General features: G+C 34.5%; 1 protein-coding gene across 9 annotated transcripts in view; it reads right to left on the reverse strand.

Annotated features, from left to right (window-relative positions):
- The window catches only part of LOC101897407 (uncharacterized), a 166,088-nt gene that overhangs the window by 23,964 nt on the left and 129,960 nt on the right, over positions 1–12,164 (reverse strand). For 3 of the 9 annotated variants that reach the window (XM_020036741.2, XM_059126916.1, XM_059126918.1), the window contains exon 5: positions 3,162–7,759. The exons of the other annotated variants lie outside the window; for them this stretch is intronic. In XM_020036741.2, the coding sequence (XP_019892300.2) occupies positions 3,438–7,759 (4,322 nt within the window). In that variant the 3' untranslated portion in view covers positions 3,162–3,437. Of the gene's footprint in view, positions 1–3,161; positions 7,760–12,164 lie in introns of those variants that run through there. 9 annotated transcript variants of the gene reach the window in all.

Below are 12,164 nucleotides of genomic sequence, written 5' to 3' on the forward strand. Positions count from 1 at the left end.
GCGTTATTTCAAATAATCGAATAAAATGCACTTGGGCCTAAGGAGGTTTTCCAATATATTATGGTGTTGTCGGGTATCAAATGGTCGGCCCCGCACGTGTATAGCCTTTGCTTACTTGTTTTTAAATAAATTAAATTAAAGGACCTAAAATTTGCTCACCAAAAGAACAATTAATACCAAAAAATAATATAAAATAGAAAATAGAAAATTTAAAACACAAAATATTTCCCCCGAGGATTGTATGTTTGCAGAACTGCAAAACGTAGACAAGAACAACAGTACTTTAAATGATAATTTAATCAAATGTTTTGCTATTTGCCAATAATGATTTAAAATAAATAACTACATTTATAAAACATATGTCAAAATGTGTCTATGTGTGATTGCGTGTTCTCTAAATGTGGATGGATGAAATTAATTAAAATAAAAATGTTTCGAGGTAATATAAGGACAAAATAAAAAATATAAATTCTTACCATTTTATTTTTTTTGTTTGTTTTTGAATGATTGCAACCAATCAACCGACCAACATCAATACCAATAAAACAACAACAACAAATGTTCAATAATAGCATCAACCAAATACAATAACAACAATATCATCCAAACAAAATAACACAACCAATAATAATAACAGCAGCAATGATATTTGACAAGAGCCAAATTTGTACAAAAGTAGGCAAAATAACACAGGAAGTGGAAGTGAAAGAAAAAGAAGAATGAAAACAAATGTTATAATAAAAATGCAAATAACTGCAGGCAATCAATAACTAAAAAAAACTAGCAACAACAACGACAGCAGCAACAACTGTGGTTACCAATATCTAAAATATTTCTACTAAATGGGATGAATGGCTAAATGCCTGTAATGCGAATGAACGTAGAAGAGCGAATGAAACGATAGCAGCTCGACATTATGGCCAATGTCCTATATGGCATACAATTTTAGGATAACAATGCAGCAAATAGAGTTAGGTGTATGAATGGGTGTACAAAAATTGAGATGAAGGGAAAAATATGGTCGGTTGTTGTGTTGGCGGTGTTTTTGTGTGTGTGTTTGTGTATATGTGTGCATGAGTACTAGATGACTGAATTAAACTTTAACTAAGTTAGTGTGAGTGTAAATTCCAACTAGAAATAGAAATAACCAAAAACAAAAATATGTTAGCCTAAAACAATTTTTTTTGGCAAAATCAATCACAAATAGAATAATTTTGAAAATTTCCATTGAAATTGCCATGGTTGGCTGAACGTTAGAAATTTGTTTAAATTAGCCTTTGAATTTTGTCCACAACTTATCAAAGTGAAACAGTCACCATTAGAAATATAATTAATTTACATTTATTATATAAAAAAGTGGCCAACCCCATCCCTAGTGGAAATAAGTTCCTAACTATATACAAAAGTATTTAAAGGCCCCTGGTGGAAGACATTTGGAAGCACAAGGTATTCTAGAAAAATATCACATTTTTTCATTGCAATATGTTAAGTTTCGAAAAGTACTATCCTTATAGTTACGCGACGAAGAAGAACGGTGGATTCAGGATTTCTATCTTTTAGAAATCCTATTTTAAAAAATCCCTATATTTGAGAAATTGACTCTCCATATTTAAATATCAATTGAATTAAATTTTAAAACAAAATTCTTATGATTCATTTAGACTTTAAGAATTTAATTTTTCATAAGTAATTAATTAAATGTAAAGATATATATAAAGTGTTACAATTGTCCTAATGGACCGGTAAATAATGTCAAAAAAATCATTAAAATACCGAGTATCGGGAGGTACCGTTATACGAAGACGTGGACCTGCATACGAAATTTTTCCCTAGGTTGTAGATCTAAGATCTACCAATACGAAATTTGAAAGTATTCCGGTGAATAATGTTTCTGACATCATCAAAATTCCGAATATCGGAAGGTACCGTTATATCGGGGCTATACGAAGACGTCGACCTGCATACAAAAAAAAGTTGTAAGCTGTAGTACCCATTACGAACTTTATATAAATTTGAAATAATTCCGATAAATAATGTCACAAAGAATCATGAAAATATGGGGGCTATACCAAAACATGGTCCGACATAGCCTACAGTCTTTTGACTATACGTTACAATATAATATCTATCAAATATGGAGAAATTATCAGAATATATTTTGAAATTGAAATGAGTGATATAAAGGAGAAATTCCCTGATTCAGAAAAAAAAACAGTCTTTAGACTAGACAATATTTACCAAATATTGGAGAAATTATCAGAATATATTTTGAAATTGAAATGAGTGATGTAAAGGAGAATTATATGATATAAATTCTTAACAGAAATCAATAAGCAAAAATTAATAAGAACATTTAATGAAAATAATTCCTAAATTATGTCTCTTTTCGCATATCTGTATAAACTGCTATTTAGATAAAAATATATAAAAATGGAACTTTGCATTTTTATGTGTCAATGTGTATATTTTGACAAATTAAATTTTGTAAAAAAACTTTTCTGGGTTTCTTTTTTTTACTTGATTTTTCCTTGTTAAAACTCTTAACAAAAATCTTCAAAGCAGATTACACTTCATGTTAGAGTCATATTAAACGTGAATTTTTCAAAAACTTTTATTAGTATTTTTGTAGCATACTTTAAGACGCTCCCAAAATTTTTTTATAGTGTAGTTTAAATCAATATATATGTACATAACAAGTATAGTCTAAGCATATTATATGGTATAGTATTTCTTTTATATAGTACAATGTCTCACAAATTTAAAAATATTTGTGAGCACTTAAAAGTATACTACAAAGAAGCTAAATATACAACTTAAAAAACTAACTTTAAACATGTCTCTAACATCATTTGTCAACTGGCCTTTATTTAGACGCCTTGACTCAAAACATAAGGCCCAATTACATATTATGTTAGACAAATCTAAAGTTAATTCGTTATATTTTAAATTATTATAGCATACATTAAGGAGCTCACTTCAACTTTCAAACTTTAATGTAACGCTATGATATGTAAACTACATGATATGCCTCACTATAAATATTATAATCTATCACAAAAAAAAAATTGACTCAAAGAGTTTATTGCGGATCATGCCAGGAGTAAGACCATTTCATAAAAAATACCGATAAAAGCCAAAATAGTTCTTTGGGCATACTTGTTCGTAGTCTACGGAAGAAATTCTTCGCATCCAAATCATCGCATCGTATATCGACAGTTACAATTAATTGTAGGAAATATTATATGCATTCGAAATTTGTTGGTAAATTACAAATTACCACTTCACATGTTTAGAGAAATAATCAATTCCTAAATAACTGTCACCTACCACAGAAGAATATGAAATCAAAAAACAAAAAATTTAAATTAAAATTGCCATAAATTTTGTTTTTAATTTTAATTAAATCCTAAATATATATTTTTCAGAGATTCCCTTGCTTATATATTTAAATTAGAATCCTCTACATTATTCCCATTGTCGTCATCGCCATCACCACACTCATCATCATCATCATCACAATCATCGTCATCCTCATTATCACAAGTTGCAGCACTCAATTGCTGGATTATTGCTTTGACATTTTTGCCAACATTTGTTGTTGCCGACATCGACATCGCCCTTGTTGTCGTCGTCACAATTGACATTGTTGTTGTTGACTCATTGCCCGCATTATTATTATTTCCAATTGTTAGAGAATTTTTCATCAAACCGCTCGACATAGAATCCCATTGACGTATAGTCTCACGATCGATTTCAGTCGATTTATTTGAAGATATATTTGAGGAAGTTTCTTCTCTAAGGACTTCATACATTTCAGCAGTGACGTCACATTCATTGGCGTTTAGCATATTTTCATTGAGCTGTACATAAACATCGTGATCATTAGTGGTAGGTAAGGGTTCGCGATTCAATGACTGATCATCATCGTCGTCATGATCATTGTCGGGACATACCTCATCATAGGTTCGTTGTTCATCTTCGTCAACTGCTTCATCAGCAGCGCCCTGAGAGCGCCTCAACTTAAAACTGGAACGTAAATGTTGTGACACATTATCGTTGACATAAGTAACATCTCGTGAGAGACGATGTATTTTCCGATTAGTTATTTCACTATTGGCATAATCGGGAACATCTTGTGTTGCCGAAGTTGTGGCAGTAGCTGCTACTGGTGGTGGTGCAGCAGTAGGATTAGACATAACTACTGGTGGTAGAACATTTCCACGTGGCTGTATAACAATACGATCCAGATCATCCAAGGAGCGGGCATGACGTTGCGATACCCGGCGCAAACTTTCACGCCACAATGTATCTTCTTCCCACAACAGTTCGCCACCACTAACGGCGTTACCTAGAACTGTAGATTTCTCTAAATTATTATTGGTAGGCTTCAAGGTGGTCGGGACGACCGTGGCTCCTGCCGCCTGTCCCAAAGCATTGTTATTAACCATTTGTAAATTTATGTTTTTATCCAATTTGCCAGTATTAGTACCAGACACCGTGGTGTGTTGATGTGTGGCGCCCAACATGGGGTTGAGTTGTGGGGCTATCGCCGAAGACGGCAATGTTGTTGTATTGGAATTCGTTGTTGTTGACGGTGTAATCGTATTGTTGTTGTTCTGATAAAGCAAATTATTTGTTTGATAGTTATTGAGTTTAATAACGGGATTTTGTATTTGCTGTAAATGGAATGTCTGTGTAGAACATGCACCGACGACGCCGCCACCTTGTGTTTGGTAAAAAGGTTCTCCGGTCTTTAGATTTTTACCCGAACTATAGCTGAGCTTTTCTACATTAGTTTTCATTTTATATAGATTTTTACTATCAATGGCCTGATCTTTATCGGCCAGGAGATCTACATTGATGTTGCGTGGCCTATCGATGGGATTGTGAATGTGCTCGATGTTCGAGCCGTGGGCATGGATATCCCTTTGATTGTTCAGAGTAGTGGGTGTGCTCAGCAACTCTCTGCTGCTAGCCAATTCCGAATAATAATAAGGAGCCGAGGACTCTGAGATGTTACTGTTATTGCGACTATGCAATGGGGTCATGTAACGCACAGGTGTTAGACTTGAAGCACCCAGTAGATCTGATCCCCTCGGATCTGAACCCATTCGCGGCAGAGAATCCGTTGAAGAAACAAAATTAATATTGCCATAGAAATGTTCATCTTCCTGGTTGCGAAATATTTTGGGAGGCTTAATGAGATTTGTTAGAATTCCAGCACCCTGGGCAGCGGCAGCATCGGTGAGTAAGTTACAGGTGGATGTTTCAAATTTGGTACTGTGATAGTCATAAATGCTATTGTTTTGCAAATTATTTAAATAGGAATCTAAATCAGCGGCATCGAGGGCATCTTCAAATTTCTCACTCAACGATTCTATTTCACTTATCGATTCCTGGGATAAAGGTCGACGAGAGCGCTGCCGATCCAACTCCGAATCAGAACCTTGTCTATGCCTTAGCTCTACTACATCGGTTTCACTGTTATTGCCAGTACCAGATAGGGAACTCTTGGAGTTTTGAGTCAGCGATGAATTCGATTGATAACGTATGGGCGTGGCAATAAAGGAGGGCGAATTCTGTTTCAATTTATTGTACAAATCAAAATCGGAAGAGGTATTGGAGCTGTTGTCAGTTTGGAAACTATAATTCGAATCGGATAAGGTGCGTTCGTGTTGTTTAAGTAAATTCAAGTGTGGTGATTTCAGATTTTTCACCTTGCGGAAATGGTCGGGCAACGAGAGACGACTACTTTTGAGAGCGGCTTCGTTTTTGGGTAAATTCAACGACGTATTGCTGGCATGGATCTTTTGCGGCAACTGTTCATAGGATATATCGAATTTACTACCCGAAGAGCTGTCACGCCTCTTTACGGTGTCGTAATTTTCCGACGAAAAAATCTCTTCGGTTTTCAGTTCCTCCATGGGTGGCGGTGAATTGGGTATGGGTGGTGGTGATACAATTTCACTATCTGAACTTTCGATGCAATCATTGAGTGGGGTGGAGGCCCCCAGGTAATATGAGGCCGGTCTAAAGGTGTCGGATAGACTAAAGCGTGAACGTGATCTCATTTTCTTCGAGTCCATGTGTTTGGAGGACTCATCATCGGCATCAGAGCTATCGGAATTTAGAACCATCGATGATTGTGAGGGTTTCAAAATATCTGGTAGATCTTTGCGTTTTTGATGACAACGCTCTTGTTGGGATTTCTTTGTTTTCTTTTTCAGAGTTTCCGTGGATTTCTTTAGCTTCTTGAGTGTTGATGTTTTCAAGGGAGGTAGAATGACATCCTCCTCTTCCTTTTTGATTTCTTGCAGTGGTTTTTGATTACTTGGTAGCTTACCACCCTGCAATTCCATGTAGAGCGGTTCATTTAGGGATTTCAATTGTTTGGGTTTAGCTCCACTCCCACATTCGACATTTTCATCACTGGGTGAGGCTTGTCTCAAACACATAATTTCATAATTCGACTTGGAATCATCCTCTTGCAGTTGTTTGGTCATTTCTACATAATGATTTTCTTCCTTTTCGTCAGCATTGCTAGTGTCCAACATGGAGACCAAGGAAACATTTCCAGGGGTCTCCGAATCAGTATCTAGTTTTTTTGGTGTCATTGGTAAATAATGGGACTCATCGAAATTGGGTTGATTGTTCTCCAAGGGGGTGACTGGTTCATTTTCATAAATCTGGGAAATTTCTTCTTCTCCCTCTTCGAGGGCATTTGAAGTTTCTAAATTAGTGCCCTCCTCAACATCGGCCTCTTCGGCCAAGGCCTCGTCTAAATCATCGTCGGTGTATTCACAGGCGGTATCCTCCTCTTCCTCTTCGTCATCATCATGTACTTTATTTAGATTTGACGGGTCTTCTTTCCCTTCAAATTCCTCCACAATTGCCTTAGATTCTTGGGTTGGAGTCTCTGAGTCCTCGTCCAGATCTGCACTCTCAATTTTATCCAAATTCAATTGGAATTGTAAGCGTTGCTCCTCCTTTTCCTTGAATCGTTTGAGATTCATCAGCATTGGGGTAGCCTCAGCATCTTGTATAGCCTCAGTTTCCGTTTTGATTGTTTCACTATCCACTGCGGAATCTTCCGGAACCACAGTGGCGACCTCCTCATCCACATTTTGTATTTCAATATTTTCATAGGCTCCGCATGACAGAGTCCTGGGCTTCGAAGGCGTCACAGTTTTGGTATTATAAACTGGAACATATGACGAGATTTGTGGTGATGTTGGTTGACTGCTTGCCCTACCTATTTCCTGATTTTCTATCGAACTCGAGGGAATATTACCTAAAACATTGGCCGGCCTAACATTGATAATTTTAGTTTTTAGAATGGGTTTTAATATGGATTTAGGCTTGTGGCCTTCATCTATGGTGCTACTCCTAGACATCATTGTCAGTCCTTCTGTTAACTGTCGCTGTTGTTGTTTTTCTTCGTCATCCTGCTCTGTCACTTCTTTCCCTTTATGTTCTAATGGCTTGTCATTTATGGTAATGGTTTTCTTTGGCTTTACCATCATTGCCTTGTCATGGTCGTCATTGCTAGCTGTATTGTTGTATTCCAAAGTTTCTTGACCACCAGTGCCGCCAGTAAGCAGACCAATTGCCAATGGTGAAACTTGGGATTTTTGTATAGTTGTTGTGTTGTTGGTGGTTTTTGGGGTGATGATACTAGTGAAATGTTTGTTGTTGCTATTGTTGGGTGTGCTGGCACGTAGAGAAGACCTTCCTGCCGGCGCTTTTGCAATTGTTCCAGCTGAATCAGTGGATTTTTTGGTGTTTTACGTTTGTGTTTGTTAAAGGATTTTTTTTGTACAAAAAATGTTTGTTTGGTTTTTGCAAGGTTATGTATAATAAAAAACAAAAGAAAAAGAAAAAATCATAATTTTAATAAACAAAAGAAAACAAAACAGAAAATTTCAAATTACATAATAATGATAATTTTATTTGAAATTGTTTGTTTATTTATTTATTTTTTTAACAATGATGAGGTTTGTTTGGGTTTAGTGCGCATCAAAAAATGTCACTTTTATGTGGATTATTGTTGTTTTTTATTGTTGGAAAATTAAAATAGTAAGTATAAGAGAAAACCTTAAACCCATGAATTTTTATTCGGAAAAAAGCAAACTAAGATTAACTACAAAACATTACGAAACAAAGTAAACAATTAAAACTAAGTGGAAATAAAATGTAGTGAAGTTTTGTTGTAAACCGCAAACCCCGGAAAAAATTAAATAAAATTATTTATAATTATTTCGTTTTTTAATATGAGTATCTACTGCTATACAAAAAAAGAGAAAAAACTAAACATAACCTATTAACTAATGTTGTAATTAATTAAATACTTTGACAATGCACAATCAGCAGAAATACATTACTTATTACTCATTAACCGGATTCACTTAAATATTCTTTCGATTTTCAGGAAAAAAAAATAATTATTCAAAATATGGGAGGGAATGATTGCTAATGGTATTGGTGGACTAGAAAAACATAATTAGACGTCAAAAAATAATAATAATAATAAATTTTATGTTTTTGCTTTTTGGCCAAATATTTTCTTGATATGTAGTGGAAGTTCAGATTTCTTTTCTCGGGTGACTTATGATGAAAATTGATAAACAATATTTTTGTCTTTAACATCATACTTTTTAAACGATGTTTTGCGTAAACTCATGTGAAGTACGTCATTAATCCAAAAGTGTGTTCTTAATATTTATAAATTCCTGGCGTATATATAAGATTTATACTTTGATGTTTTCCGATTATATAGATTATAGTAGAACTTTATGACAAATAAATTTATAAAAAATTATTAAAAGGACATTGTAAACCACATGTGGAAAGAACGAAATTTGAAACGATTCTGGTGAATAATGTTACTGAAATCATGAAAATATCGAATATCGGGAGGTAATGTCATATGGGGGCTATACGAAGACGTGGACCTTCATACAACAATTTTTGTCATAAGCTGTACGAACCTCAAATACGAAATTTCAAACGATTTCGGTGAATAATGTTGCTGAAATAATCAAAATACCAAATATCGGGAGGTACCGTCATATGGGAGCTATACGAAGACGTGGACCAGCATATGAAGTTTTTTAGTACACATTAAGATCATCCAATACGAAATTTGAAATGATTCCGGTGAATAATGTTTCTGAAATCATCAAAATACCGAGTATCGGGAGGCACCATTATAGGGGGGATAGACGAAGACGTGGACCTGCATACAAACATTTTTGTCATAGTCTGCAGTACTCACTACGAACCTCAAATACGAAAATTGAATTGGTAAATAATGTCGATAAAATCACGAAAATGACGAATATCGGCAGATATCTGCATACGAAATTTTTTGCCATAGGTTGTAGTACTCATTAAGTCTTCCAATGCGAAATTTTAAACGATTTCGGTGAATAATGTTGCAGAAATTTTAAAAATACCGAATATCGCGAAACACTGTTATATGGGGACTATTCAAAGACGTGGACCTGCATACGAAATTTGTTGTCATAGGCAGTAGCACCTATTACGAACTTCAAATACCAAAATTGAAACAATTCCGGTGAATAATGTCGCTAAAATCATCAAAATACCGAATATCGTGAGTTACCGTTATATGGGGGATATACCAAAACTTGGACCTACATGGCCCATTTTCAATACCAAAAGTCCTGCAGACATAATATACATTTGAGTAAAATTTTATCAATCTACTTCAATTCGTTCGGAAGCTAGAGTGATTTCCACAGACGGATAGACGGACGGATAGAATTTTATGCCGATCAAGAATATATATACTTTGTGGGGTCTAAAATATATATTTTGAGGTGTTAAAAACGGAATGACAAACTTAATATACCCTCCATACTATGGTGGAGGGTATAAAAATACAAATGTTATGAAGGTCTAGTTTTTTTTTAAAAATAACATCCAAAAGAAATGTTGGTTTTACTCAAATCATGAAAGAGAAAATTGAAAGAGCAAAAAGTTGCCTAAAATTATGCAATAGTTTCTGTCATAAACACATATGTTTGGAAATTGAAAGACATCGTTGTTTAAGTATAGATTTTAAATTTTTTAAGCTTTTAGCACATTGTTATATATAGTTCGGCATTGCGGCTCTAAAATATCGACGTGGCCAGGAGGGAATATTTTGCTTGAAAATATCATTTTTTTTGTCCGTTGAGCTCCCGGAATTGTTTGAAAGGCATTTCTGACTATTTCCAATAGGATACGTATAAATCAGTAAATAACTAAACCAAGCAAGCAATTTAAGTACTTTTTGACACTCTTTCCCTCTCGAAGCGATCTGACCGCCTTTACTAGTCTCCATATCAATATAACACTGAAAATGTAACCAATACAAGTTAATTAAAATGTATAGCCTTTATAGGTTGGTTAATTGTAACGTTTTTGTGTAAATAAATAAATACAATAAAAGTAGTGTTGACAACTATACTTAGTTAATTTTTTTTCAATTTGAAATTCAAAATATTTATAAACATAACATTAAATATTTATTTCTTTTCTGTTTGTTTAAGTTTTGTTTGTTGTTGAGTTGCGATTGTTAAACGCTCGGCAGGAAGGCTCTAGATGTTGTTGTTGTTGTTTTATTTTACTTTGTTTTATTATTGCAGTAGAATTATAATAGCAGTGGCGAATGGATGGTGGATTGACTGTTGTTTGGACAGCATTTTTACTCATTGCATTTTATCCAAAAGAAATTATTAATTAAAAATAATAACAAAAATTATAAAATAAAAAGAAAAACAAACAAAACAGATTGGCGATAGCAGAATAAAGCAAAAAACAAAAAGAAGAATTGAAGCAAAATATAAAACCATGTACCAATTAAGGTTTTTATTGGCTATAAAAAAGCATTTGAGGTATTATACTAAAATAAAAGCTATAGCAAATAGTATAGTGCGATATATGTATACCTTATATCCTAACACATTGGCAGTGTTTCCAAATGTTTGGAGTTTTAAAGTTGCTTTCTATGTTACATGTCGAGTACATAATTACTCTTTTATATAATACCAATTTAATTCAAATTTATTGAGTCTTTGTTTTTTTTTTAACAAATATTTACAATTTTAAAGTGATGAAAGAAATACTTAAAACTTTCATTATACGCCGGGTGTGAGAAAAAAAATCAAAAGATGAATTTCCCGAGTACTTTCAACTCCAATTACGACTAAAGAGCATTTTTAGACCGAGTATAAACTGTGTAAATCAAAGCAGATTGTTACTCTCTTCATTTTCGTACAGCTCGCTGCTGAACCCTGAACATTCTTCGTAGCATACTTTTTGGTTTATGATAGAAAAACCAATGACAGGAAAATCGAAAATTATGAAGAGATGACTGTGCGAGCCCAGAGGTACTCACGCTCTTAGAAACCATGTTTAAGCCAAATCGATCGGAAAATATTGCTAAGACCCTTGAAATTACCAAAAAACGAGGGGTTCCCCTTAAAAAAGGCTGTTAACAAAATGTGGACGTATATTAATAATAATTATATTGTAAATAGTAGTGCTTCTTCATAATAACACTATAAATTCCAGAATTTTTGCGAAATTAAATGAAAAATGTGGCTAAAACTCAAAAAATACATGAAATCGAGGTTTAACTTCATAAAGGGACTAAACCAAGAAATTGACCGACATTACCCATTTTTACAACAAATAATCCTTGTTCTTGTTAAACAAACCCAAAGCTCTCTATAAAAGCGCTCTACAGGGTGAGATGAAAAAACTGCAGCCAACTTCAGACTGCTGCCATTTCCAACAAAATGATCGTGTTTACTTCCCATGCCATGGTGATGGTGTGGGCCGCCACAACAACCGATGGTCGCTCTCCGCTCGTATTAATCGACCGTGGCATCAGAATAAATGCCGAATATTATCGCGAAAATATTCTGGAGGGTGTATTAAAGCCTTGGGCACGCAAACATTTTGGCATTAGCACCATCGCATTCAGCACGCGCACCGCGCGACTGGAATGGTTACAAAATGAGGTTCCTAGCTTCATTTCCAGCGCACAATGGCCACCAAAATATCCGCATATCAATCCGTTGGACTATTGTGTGTGGAGTATTTTGGAAAGCAAGGTTGGCACTAAAAAGCGCTTCGCCGGGAATGTGTCAAAA

Source organism: Musca domestica, unplaced genomic scaffold (genome assembly GCF_030504385.1).
Source record: "Musca domestica strain aabys unplaced genomic scaffold, Musca_domestica.polishedcontigs.V.1.1 4, whole genome shotgun sequence".
Classification (NCBI taxonomy): domain Eukaryota; kingdom Metazoa; phylum Arthropoda; class Insecta; order Diptera; family Muscidae; genus Musca; species Musca domestica.